The sequence below is a fragment of the Syngnathus floridae genome, chromosome 2, assembly GCF_059516105.1.
Source record: "Syngnathus floridae isolate MCC-2025c chromosome 2, RoL_Sflo_1.0, whole genome shotgun sequence".
In the NCBI taxonomy this organism is placed as follows: Eukaryota; Metazoa; Chordata; class Actinopteri; order Syngnathiformes; family Syngnathidae; genus Syngnathus; species Syngnathus floridae.
In genome coordinates, this window is record NC_142414.1 from 10,379,438 (window position 1) to 10,392,225 (window position 12,788).

At 38.9% G+C, this 12,788-nt stretch overlaps 1 protein-coding gene across 6 annotated transcripts in view; it reads right to left on the reverse strand.

The window, feature by feature from the left end:
* Positions 1-12,788, reverse strand: part of LOC148401644 (gamma-aminobutyric acid receptor subunit beta-3-like) — a 42,790-nt gene that overhangs the window by 11,191 nt on the left and 18,811 nt on the right. For all 6 annotated transcript variants that reach the window (XM_088358527.1, XM_088358522.1, XM_088358547.1 and 3 more), the window contains 4 exons: positions 12,545-12,612; positions 2,983-3,203; positions 1,099-1,181; positions 278-415 (listed from right to left, as the gene is read on the reverse strand). In XM_088358527.1, coding sequence (XP_088214653.1) covers positions 278-415; positions 1,099-1,181; positions 2,983-3,203; positions 12,545-12,612 — 510 coding nt within the window. The remainder of the gene's footprint in view (positions 1-277; positions 416-1,098; positions 1,182-2,982; positions 3,204-12,544; positions 12,613-12,788) is intronic.

A 12,788-nucleotide genomic window follows, 5' to 3' on the forward strand; every position in this document is an offset into this window, starting at 1 on the left:
GTTGATCACAGTGCAATCTGAAATTTTATTTGAGCCTATTTGGGTTTAAACATGTACTTTCTACAATGACAGATTTGATTGCTTGTTTCATGGGATTTTATAGGGACTCCAAAACCCTACAAAAAACCCTAAGTGGATGCAGCATGTGGGTAATGTAGGTTTAGTGGTCAAGGGACTAAGTCAAGATAAGAAAACAAACTTCAGACGCACAGTTGCATTTGGAGTGAAAATAGATTATTGACGCAATCATCCAGTGTGGGCATGTGCGCATATTTACCTGTGGAAAACACAACATTTCTGGAAACCAACTTGTAATCAACAATGGAAAACTGCGGCAGCTCAATGCGCGTCACCCCTGTGACGGCTGACTCGCCCCCTTTCCAGTAGAACTTAATGTCGTCTGTGGTGTAGCCATCTGCATGAGAGGAGAGACATGAGACACCAAGGTGTAACCATCTGCTTAAGAATCACTGGAGAGCAAGATGCAGCAGCCTTGCTTATTATTATCCAACAGGGCTGTCGCAAGCATGGGAAAAACAAAAAAACATGTTTGAAGTTGATTCCAAGAACCAGATGTTGCTTTGACAAGTCATGTAAGTTCATGGAAGTCAACATTTTCTGTACACTGTTGTATGTGCCCCCCAATAGTCTAAGCATAGAATTTTGGCAACAGTTGCCTGTGAAGTCATTTTCAGTCAACAGCAAGTGGAAAAATGGCCGCTCCCTTAGATGGGTAAAAACAGATGGATTTTTCTGTTTAATCCATATTCCACAAACAAAACACTAATCAGAACACTGTGGTTTGACTAGTTGGGCTGCAAATAACATATTATTACAAATAATTTTTGGGTTGACTTCCTCTTTGAATTGTAATAGTACTTAGTACTCTATATAAAGATGGATGCAGTCACAGTAGTCATAACAACAAATGTTTTTTAATATTAGTTTTTGAATGACTTGAACCGTGAGCTTAGTTTTGGAATGACTAAAAACATGAGCTTTGTGTCCAAGCTCAAAGTGCAGTACTTCACATGCATTGATGGACTCTGCCTGTGCAGCAAAATGACAGCTTGGGCAACTTGAGGTCTCTTGACTCACAGCTCTCTATCTCCAGAGTGCAGTTCTGCTCATCCAGGGGATACCTCCTGAGATCCATCATGCATGCTGCTGTCGTAGTTATCCTGCCAAAAGAAGACACAGGTAGGGGAGGAGAGGACATAGGAATATATTTTTTATATCGTATTGTGTGTAATAATGCTAAAGAACCATATCTGAGGTAAAATTCTGTTTTGGTAATTATATTTAAAATGCTAATACAGAACTGTGGCATATATACTATATTTGTATTCAGTCTTGAATTTTTTCTACAGCCTTAATCCAAAACAGATAAAATTCCTCAGATGTCCTCAAATTTCAACAAATGAGGATTTTATTTTTGCAATTTTGTTAAAAACCTTGTCTTTTCCATGAAGCTCAATACTGAGTTCTGGTGTTTCTGCATCTTACTTAGAGTCCAGCTATGGTAGATTGGACATGATTTGGAAAAGTACCCTGTACGTAAGGTCCCGCAGTTAACAGTGCATGTCAGAGCACAAAGCAGGCATGGAATTGTCTCTTGATGGCCAATACAGAATTGTCCCGAGGCAATGATCTGGGGTAGGGTACAGATAAATATCTTCTACTTTGGTGCAGTTGTGTAAATCTTTAATAAATGAAAGAAGATTAGAACCACGAGTACTAATTCTAACTCTTATCCTAGAACAGGCCGCCCATCTAAACTGAGCAATTGGGCAGGTGACTAAGAACCTCAATGTTACTCTGTGGACTGAATAGGACTGTGGAATATTGCATTAAGACAGTTTGGCTGAGTTTTTGGGTCATGATGAGGTGCGTTGTTTGTCAGATGTACAAACTCAAACGGCTGATAAGGAGACAGTCGGAAATAAGCAGCAAAGTGAAATGCAAATTCGCAATGATTTTGAGGCCAACTCAACCCCGACACAAAGCCGGCAGCTTGGCAGTTTGCCACTGGTTGTCTTTATTCAGTTAAGACTCTCACGAAGCTTTGAAACCCACTATGTGACAACATTACACAGCTATTATTACAGTAACATCAGGTCCACAAGATACATACATATAGACAGAATGCTCTTATCTGTAAACATAATCTTTACACATCCCATGTCATTAATAAATAACCCTAATTTTTAGATTAAATAATATTTGTAATGCTCTAACCACGGTTAGTAAATTCTTGAGTTATTTTCTGATTAAGCAATGCGATTCTATAGCATTACAGTATATTAGAGGAATAAATGAATCCGACGACACACAGACTTCTGCCAATGTATTAATCAAAATGAAACAATTGCATTACTAACTATCAATACCGTGAACGCTATGTTTTGTTGCAGTGTATGACTCCACTTGCAACGACAAAAGGTGACAGATACAGATACATCACTGTTGTGAGAAAAGCTGCATTCATTATTTGCGTTCTATGCAGTTTTATTCATGGTTCGCTCAGTTGTGCTTGTCTGGAAGATCAATAGAAATGAGGGCTTTATTAAATCATGGGAAAACAGCAGTTTGACAAGCTTGATATGATTGCTTATAACCTGCTAAAATATCGTTTTCAGGACTTTCTCACTTCATCCATTTCCCATCCATTCTAACTTAATGTTGAGATGCCCTTGACCATGTCACATAATCCTTTGGGTGCTCAGTGGCCTGCAGTAAATAACTGCCAAAGTATCATTTTGGGGAAGTGTAGTGCCATGATAGGGCATTAAACACACTGAATTAACTTGACACTGGGACTTGAATTATTTTTGTTACCCTAAGATTCACTTTGAAACCATTTGTGGATGAGAATTAGTTTCAGTTTCATTCAAAGGGGCTGGTACCCAAGCAACCTTCCAAGTCAAGGACAGAAACTCCACTGAAATGTGAAAAAGTATCATTGTGGCGTAAGTACCTTACCTGAGGCCATAAAGTACGGTTCCATCCGGATGAAGACGGATCATTCGATTTTTGACGGTGACACCGTGAACAAATGACTTCTTGTCGTTGAGGAAATAAGTGTCTGGTACCCAGAGCTGGTCTGCTACTCTATTATCCAAGGTCAGGTTGAGCGGGATTCCAACATAGGCAAGTCGTTTGTCTCGCCAGTATTGTTGGAAATACATAGTCAAAGTGTAGTCCTGTAAAAGTACACAAGATGAGCATAGTGTTAGTTTGGGGGAAGTTCCAAAGCACCGCTTGGAGCCAAATTATTTTTGTATTGCTCTACGCAATTTTCAGTGCTATGTGTGACATATTTCCTGCAGTGTAGTATGACATAAAATCTGAGAAAAACACAAAACGTGTTGAGAGACATGGTTGCTCGAAATGCTGCCCTTCAAGTGTCACCAGCCCCTAGGCTTACTGTTGCTTCGCCCTTTGACTTGCATACTTCTGCCAAAATGAGCAACCAAGTGGGTCACATACAAGACTTTCCGACTGTCCCCATATTTGTCCTCTCCGGTATTCTTTGAAGAGTTCATAAGCTGCTATTTTATGTCTTGGATCGTGCTGACATCATCAGATCTCTAACTTTCTTTGAAGACTCTGGTAGGATTAATTCTGCTCTGTTGTTCAAGTAGACTTTAAAATTTTACGGAGAGTTATTTGCTGTTGGTTGTGAGACAGATGTGGTTCAACACTGAGGATATAGTTCTCATGAGAGGAGGGTGCCTTTCAATAAGATGCCGTGTCCTCTATTTCACTTTTGGGGCCAAATAGATATGACAGAACCTCAATGATAGAAAACATTTTCTGAGAAGTTATTTTTGGTTGAGAGTGCAAAAAGAAAGAGCAAACAGCATAAAGAGAAAGGGTTTAGAATTGGTGTGTAATATCAGCAGTTCTCCCACCTCTACAGTCCGGGTTGTACTAAGTTAGTGTCCTAAAGCTTTTGGATGGTTGGATGGTTGTATGATTTACTGACCTCAATAACCACAACAACCAGGATGAATGTGTAAAATGCTCGGATTTTAGATATGTTTCATACAGCTCAAATTTGACTCCAACAATTACCACATAACACCTAGTTCAGCCCTTCCAACTTGGAAAAAGATGCAATGACTGAATAACTGAATATATATTGTCAATCATATATTCAGGGAGGAAAAAACATTGAATGAGTCAAATTGATGACCAAAACAATAAGAAGGTTACTTTCAGCAAATAGGAGGTAAATATAGGAACTGTTTTCCACAAACAACAAAATACTCAAGGTGTCAGGGCACATCCCCCATTCTCTTTCTGCTATTCTGCACCCCCACTCCCTTCTGTACTTCTCTTCCCTCCCTCTTGAGCCAACGCCATCTTTTCCCCTCTGCCCGCTGTGGCTCTGAAATGAAACCAGGCTGCACCAACCTGGCGCTGGCAAGGCACTCAACACCTGCTGGTTGCCGTAGCACTCAGGTTGACACATAACAGCAAAACAAGAGGCATGTTCAAGCAGCACTACACTTGTTATATAACTGCAGGCACTTTTTTTTCTTTTTTTTTTGCACATCCCTGGTGTGCATGACCCACACACTTACAAAATACAAGACCAAAACACAAAAGACCCCAAATTAACATAAACCCTTAAAGGTCCAATGGAATATTCCAAAGTTGAAGGCATATTCATCAGTATTTAATTCTAGACTCTTCCTAAAGTTTCTCATTTAGTTCTGACACCTTACTAGCACTTGATAAATGTGCAGAGATATGAACAGGGAATATCAGCGCACGCCACACAGATTGTACACATTGCTTGAGAAGTATAGTACAATGCTGGTCCTGCGTCACAAGTTGGTTAGACAAAGATTAAAGCACACCATTTAATGGTGTTAGGTATAGAGAGAATGTAGAACATATAAAAGAATGGCTACACCAGGAAAAACAAATGTGGTGCAATGACTCTCATTGCTGGAGTGACCACATACCAATGCAAACTTATACGTGATATTTAACAGCAAATAAACCATGTTTAGATGTTCAATATGGACCCACACATCTTACAATATGTTATGATTTCTCACAGTCATCAAAAAGAAAATAATGATGAATCAATTGCTGAATGTTGGGCTGACTTTGCATCTATAGGACGTACAGGTATGTGACGATCTATTTTCTTTTTACTAATGTAGCACGGAAGTCCCCCGCCGCTATGTGTGACTCACAATGAGAATGAGGGGGATTCAGTTGCACTGCCATCTGATTTGCGTATGCACCATATGGTGCTAAACACCGCCAGATAAAATAGTCGTTCTGAGCTGTAATAAATGTATATATCAACTTAAAGGTCAGACACAGTTCATTTTTGGTTACAATTTGGAAACAATCGGTCCTGTAAGAAACAATGGAAATAAAAATTGTAGTTAGTTCAAGACTTTTAGTAACTTGAGGAGGCCCGTGAGCATGAGATGGGGAGATACCAGTCCTTCGTGTTCTAGAACCAGCAGAAAAGAGTGGAGAGTGGATGGAATCTACTTTTTGATTATTTCCTCGTAGAGAGCACTGGGGTTGCTTGAGGTCAGAGGAGTAAACGAACAAGAATCTGGTGGAGGAAATCTCAAAGCAAATAAAAACAGCATCCAAAATGGCTGTAGCTAAAGGAAGACAAATGGTGGTTGAACTGTGCTGGCAGATGGAGTCAGAAATGAGATGAGGATGAAGCAGTAAAGTGGTGGGGTCCCAATTTAAATACAGCACAAACTTTCTAATTCAAACTCAAACAGATCTGACCAAGTCGAATCAGGAGCAGCCAACTTAGTGTTGTGTGAGCCGTATTGTAATAAGTAGCTCAGACAGGGAAATGTGTTAAACGTTTTATTCATTCTCATTTTGCATCTTTGGTTTGCTTCCAGAATTGTGTCACCTTCAGGGCATTCAAATTTTGATGTTTGACTGTAATTGGATTAAACACTGGACCACAAAGTAGCTGAACACCACAAATCCTGAGCCAAAGTTAAGATCAGTTCTGTGCTCTCCATGTATGAAGTTAAACGTTCATATACTGTACAGTCAATGTACTTATCATCTGAATGTAATAATTCTCCAGGAGCTTCCCAGGTCGAGAAGGTAGTAGCAGTGGTACATTATTGGGCACTCCACAGTGTTCTATAATTAATTTCTCCTGTTGATTTTTCCTCTATATCTCCCACATCACAATCATAACTTGACTCTGCAATCCCATCAAATGACACCACCCATACCTTTTCCTATTGAGAAGGATTGGATTTGTATTCCCAACTCAATCTGGAGTGACAGTAGGTAGGCAGTCAGTCCAGCAAGCATAAGCATGCCTCAACATAAATAATTAAATCCAACCATGTAGCCATGTATAAACACATGGCCGTCATCAATCTTGCATGGTTACAATCAAAGTGAATTTGTGATGAGGGCTAGCGCAACTCTCCGCTACCTGCCCTCTCGTGTGGGTTCTGATTTTCTATGTAAAAGATAGATTTGTGGCAATAATTCTATAGAGACATTAACAGTGACCAGTGCAGATAGATGATGAGCCTCAATTATTCAATTAAGCTGCATGGATTAACACATTCATTTGTGAGGATCCAGATAAGCAGTGTTTTGGCTGTGAAGTGACCCATATTTAATTTAATCTTTTCCTCTGCAGTGCAAGCGCTCTTACTTTGCATAAGAATTGTCTTGTCTGTCAACAAAAACTGAAATTCTGTTATCTGTGAGTGGTGGGTTGCAAAAACTCTGATTGTATTCATGAATCTTATGAAACAAAAGTGTGACTCCAAAGGTTTTGGACAGATAGCAAAATATTGCTTGCATCTTGAACTATTAACAAAAGTAATTGTTAAATTGGTTGCATAGTACCACGAGCAGCAATGAGAGGCACGGTTGGCAAAATTTGCCAAATGGCATACAATGTACTTATGTACTTCCATGATGTACCATCTTACATAATTCTAGGACAGAAGAAGAAAATGCATTTATAAGGTGGAAAAGAAATTACGTCTTCCAACAGTTAACAATGAAACTTGCTGATTTTCCTTTACTGTAACTCCCAATTTAGACTTAGACTTCATTTATTTGTCATTCAAATATACTCAGCAATGAAATCTCATTGCACAGCTCGAGCAGAAGTAAGAATAAAAAAGTGCAAAATATTGGAGTATAAATAAAGATTCAAAAACGGAATAAAATATTGTCAAATAAATCATGGCAATAATTATAATGGAATATATTGTATTTCCCATGTTGCAGAGAAAAATGATATGTAACCATCATGTACTCCATAGGAACCAATTTGAGTCACTTCAATGTAATTCCAGCCTATTCCTTTGGGATATCCCTAAGGCAGTATATTGCTGCAGTGCGGGGAATCCCTGAGTGGTTTCCTATCATCTTTATCTCTTGCCAAAGAAGAGTAAAAATAATCCTTACTGGGAGCAAAAAAATAAATAAATAAAAGTATCAAATTGGCCCTTTACTTCTAAATGACAGGGTATCCCTTCGATATGCAGGATAAATTCCTTTCTGTCTAATATTGTATGATGTATCGCTTCATAAAATGCTAAGAAGGCCAAGGCAAAGAAACAGTCAGTAGTTATTGAGTGGCTTTACAAAACTACACACATTGTCTCTTTTTGGACAAGATGGTATTTTTGGATGCCAATTACTGGCATGGTCACATGGCATTTTGGATTTATAGGCAAAAGGAGACAAAGGAGAGAATGAAACCAAATGAGATGATTATTTTTCAGAGTCAATCAGTCAGCAACACAGTGGTCAAAAACATGCCTTCAGTTTATTTGAGAGAAATTATACCTAATTTATTTATGTTAAAGGCTTCCAGTTTTATACACACTTCTGAAATAATGAATTTGCTCAAATGATCTGTAATAATATTTTTTTTATGTTATTAGAGGTGCAAGCATTAATCCCATACCCACCAACAACTAATCCATAATAAAATCTGTTATTTTTGATGATAGATTATTCAGTTAGAGAACTAAAAGTGCCCATATCAGAATTTCAGACTCAGATGTATTTAGTCTTTGATGAAAGCAGATTGGTTATAATTGTGTTGAATCAAAATATGACATTGACAATCATCTGCTTTTAGTTTACAAAACAGCAATTAATATTTTTCCCCATTTTCTGACATGTTAATGATCAAACCACTGATTGAATCATAATCAAATTTGTTGGTGAAATTTCTGCATTGGCAGTTAAAAAAGAAAAATTACTGGTTTTAAGTAAAGGGATGCAAATGGGATTTTCGAATCTGATTAATTGTTTAATTGACATTGTAATCAACAAATTAATCAACTGTTAAAATTATCAAGAGTAGCAGACCTGTATGTTATTACTAATATATAAAGACACTGGTTATATTAATGTTTCCTCACAATAATGAGGAAAGAAACAAGTATGCAACAACATTTCTTTAAATCCCTTTCATTGCAGATCACAACACCTGTGGAACATCTGCCACCAACATTGAGATCAACAAGGAGTTTTTTCCTATTCTAAATATTTGCAACCATCACTTTCTCCAATAGCATGTGGCCTCCTGAGGCCAATTACATTTCATCAGTCTGGAAGTAGAATGGTGGATAAAAGACATGCGAGTATATTAAGCCACACTGTAGAGAAAAGATCTGTGGGACCTATATACAGTCAGATAATGATGGTGACACACTTAGGGCCTACATTAGTTACCTTGCTAACTGTGTGGGCTTATTTTCATAACCAAGTGAAGCTGATGCAATACAAAACAGACAACCCCAAAATAATTTGATATATTTAAAAAGTCAGGCTGCAAGAAAAGCAACCAACTAGTAGGAAAATAAATGTGGTAGTATGAATATTTGGAGAAAGAGATGTTTTCAGTGCTCCATGATGAATCGCTTTCTCTTTCGCCCACATGCAGCCGTGGGATGACTCGCTTGTTCAGCCTGTTAGTGTAACTTGGTGCTGACCATTTGCCCACGTGAGGGGCTGTAAATTAATTTACCCTAAAAAAGAAACTAATACATGCGATGGGATCAGAGGCGTTGATTACTCCTGTCAGCAAATCCTGACTGTTCACCTGAGACATAACAGTTGGAGTGTGAACTGGAAGTGTCGCTACATCAACCAAAGATGAAAGTGAGTACAAGCTCCTTCTGGCAGAAGGATAATAGTCAATCAAAAAGTTTGTGTAAGTGCCTTCTAAATAATTGCACGGCCCACTCATATCAATTTGGGTATGTCAGCCGCTTTACGAGGTCACTGGCTCAGCACAAGGCCCCAGTTGATCACTTGGGGAGCAAGGTAACTAAATCCCACGCACTTTAGCATAGTTCTACTTTAACAAAAAGCGAGTTAGGTCATTTCTACCACTTTGTCCTGTTTTGAAATTAGCAAGTTTGCTCCTCAAAAAAAAAAGCTAGTTTGAACCTTGCCGTCATATTCACACTTAAAACACTGATAGTTGATTTTAAGGACACATTTTCATTTGCTTCCTGAAATCACTGCTTCAGCAGGTCCTCTTAATCTATTTTGCTTGGCTCTGATCTTGTTCCCACATGCCCCCAGTGCCCCCCAAACAAATTTCTGATGTAATTAGTGTACCTCATCTCGGCCCTTTTCACATCTGCTGAATGAGGAGCTTGTGCCCTCATAAAGGGCAGTGGGAAAGCGACAGTACCTGCTGTGCCAGATGCTCACACTGTGCTGTTTTCTGTTTCAATAAATATTTACATCTTACAGCTCTCTTTCTCTTTCTTGCTATCCTCCCATATTTTTTACACTCTTGATTTGCTGCCAGACTTGATTCGATCTGCAGTTCATTTAATCAACATAGGGCAGAATTGCAAATAAGGAAAATGTCTAGAGAATATATACTCACTGGCCACACACTTCATTAGTTATGCCCAATGAAATCCAAAAGAGCTGTATCAAAAGCTGCCTCACGCCGAGAACTGCATCTATAATTCTGACTTTCCTTTTAGCAAAATAATGTAGCCCACAAATGAGAAAACTCACTAAAAATGCAGTCCACTTTTAAATCAAGTGTGTTGCTGAACTGGATAAAAAGCATGACGGCGGCTCCCTAGAACCGGACTTGCCTACGCCAGACTTTGGCGTTTGTTGTGATATGTGTGGTCCTCCTATGTGCAGCCCAACAATTACGAAAATCATCAAAACAGCTGTCATAGTCACACCCACCGTATAATTGTGCTTCGCTAATGGTGCCAGCTAAACTCAGCATTATTACCTTTGTCCATCAAAGACTGATTGTGAAGGTATACCATAAATGAACAGAAGGGCTCAAAGAACTAGTGAATTATTGAAATAGTCAGAGATGAACTGCAATTGTCTTACCTGAATATTTAAAGAACATTTAATGAGCGTTTTTTTCGTCTGGTCATCCACAAGGTATTGAAAGCATTTTGTTACTTGCATGTTTTATTTAATTACTTTTCTAAATGTGTGCATTTGTATTTCTAAAAGTAAATTAATGACTCACATTCTATTCCTAACCTTCAGTTTATCTGCATTACCACTAACTATATTCTTTGACATTTGCATTTATTCCCACTGATTTTTTTTCAAATTCTGTGGGAGGGGGGTGACCTCAACATCAAGCAGTCTACATGTTTTGACAATTCCTGAGATTTTAGGAGCATTTTAGGACTTGTACCCCTGGGCCTCTTTATTTGGCTGGTGAAGTGGATTCAGTGTCTAGAATTGTACTCAAGCAAATACAGGAAAGTGACCATTTTGAAAGGCTTTACTCCAGGGAACCACTGAGAGCTGTGACTGCTGCTGGCTGGATAATGCATGTCAGTGTCACAGTCATTATTTCGTTCTCTCTTATGAGCCCTTAACCAATTTATGGCAAGGCCATTGTTTTTTGATTGGGTAAAAAGGGGATGTGCTGAAAATGACAGCAATTTAGCACAACAAGAAGCATGCAACTCAAAAAGTGGTATTAGAATACTAAAACTCCTATAATAATAATAATAATAATAATAATAATAATAATAATAATAATAATAATAATAACAATAATAGTCATAATAATAGTCATAATAATAATGTGTCTATACGACATTATTAAAATACTAAAGTAAGCAAAACATTGATGTGTCCCGCTTGGCTGATCAGTAGTCCAGTTATTTCTTGGACAAATTCTCATCAATCAGAAGCCATAACAGGCTGATGCTGGCTTTGGACCCCTAGTGAATAATTTGAGATATTGACTGAGTCTAATCTGCTCATAAATCTGAGGTACACAATTTATCAGAAGAAAATTGTGGCACATAAATGCAACTCACTGGAAGCGGTGGTTGCTATGAGAGTGACTGCTTGAAAGGTCTAAGCCAGCAATCACCTCGTGAAGTAATCATCGAGTCTTTAGTATTGATCAGCGACCACCCACACAGACGTCCCTTTGCGGTCCAGTGTGTAACAAAGCTGCAGTGTTCTGATGAGTTCTAATGACCAACTCATTTCAGAAGCTCAAGGGTCCAGGAGCCAGAATACAGTTGCCATCTACAACAGCCCTTGTAATGTGTCAATGCTGATATTGCTCATTGTATGAATTTTTTTTAGTATGGACTGGAACCAAATGTACTTGATTAACCCAGTCGATTGGGCGATGCAATTCAGGTCATTATCTGCGAATGTTTTTAGAGCAGCCTCAAATGTTAAAGAAGAAGGGCAACAAAGACCAGCAGCATCCCCTTATCAGTGCAGCCAGTCGGAATTGTCTCGTAGCTGTCAGCTGAGTAGACCCTCCTGAGAGGGTGCTCCTGTATGCTCTGTCTCACAAGCTTAACAAGCAGCACCATGTGTGAGCTATAGGCTTCCGTTGGCTGCTTATTGCAAAGGTTAATAAGATTTAAATGGTCCATGGAAACCGACAAAGAACCCTTAATGGATAAACACAATAACATTTTGGATTTCAACCCAGTACGTATACAGTCAAGCTTGAAATTATAATTTCAAGACTCATCTACACCATAAGGATACGTGTTGGACTTAATGTTGTTTGCACCTTCTCCAGGGCAAAACTGAATCTTCCTAAACTGTAAAACTCTGTGTCTGAAATGTTCCAAAAGACAACCTAAAACCACAACAGTGACAAACCAGAGCCTCAACTCTCATCAACCCTCCACCCCATTCTATCCACACATACAAGAGATAAAAATCTTCCTTCCAAGCAATTGCATTATCACCAGAATTGGCTCACACAGCTTGAACCTATTTGTTCCCGGGGCCTATACAGTAGGCACAATGATGTACGGCGTGTGGAGGCATTCAAATGTTCAGTGCCAAGAAAACCATCCAATCTGCTACACGTCAAACAGTATAATGGGCTGAAAGGCGAATCTTGATTTACGCGGGCAGCCGTCACCACTTCTGGCTACATTTGTAATTATATACAAGCACCGGTGCAAATGTATTTCGGAGCAGGCAAAACGAGAAGCATCGTTTTTATGTATACACAAGCAAGCGATGTTTATGATCTAAATCCACTCACCATGTTGACTTCAGACACCATGTCTATGCTGGCCACATCTATGCTCATCCCCACTTCTACCGGGGCCCCTGCAAGAGGTTAAACAGCTCGTTATCTTGCACACCTAACCCTAATTGACTGCAACACACTTCATGGTGCCAAACAAATAAACAAACAAACAAACAAACAAACAAACAACATAAATCATAGAAAAACATAAGCTACTGGGGAGGGTGGGGGTGGAGGTGTGGGGGCATAATGATGG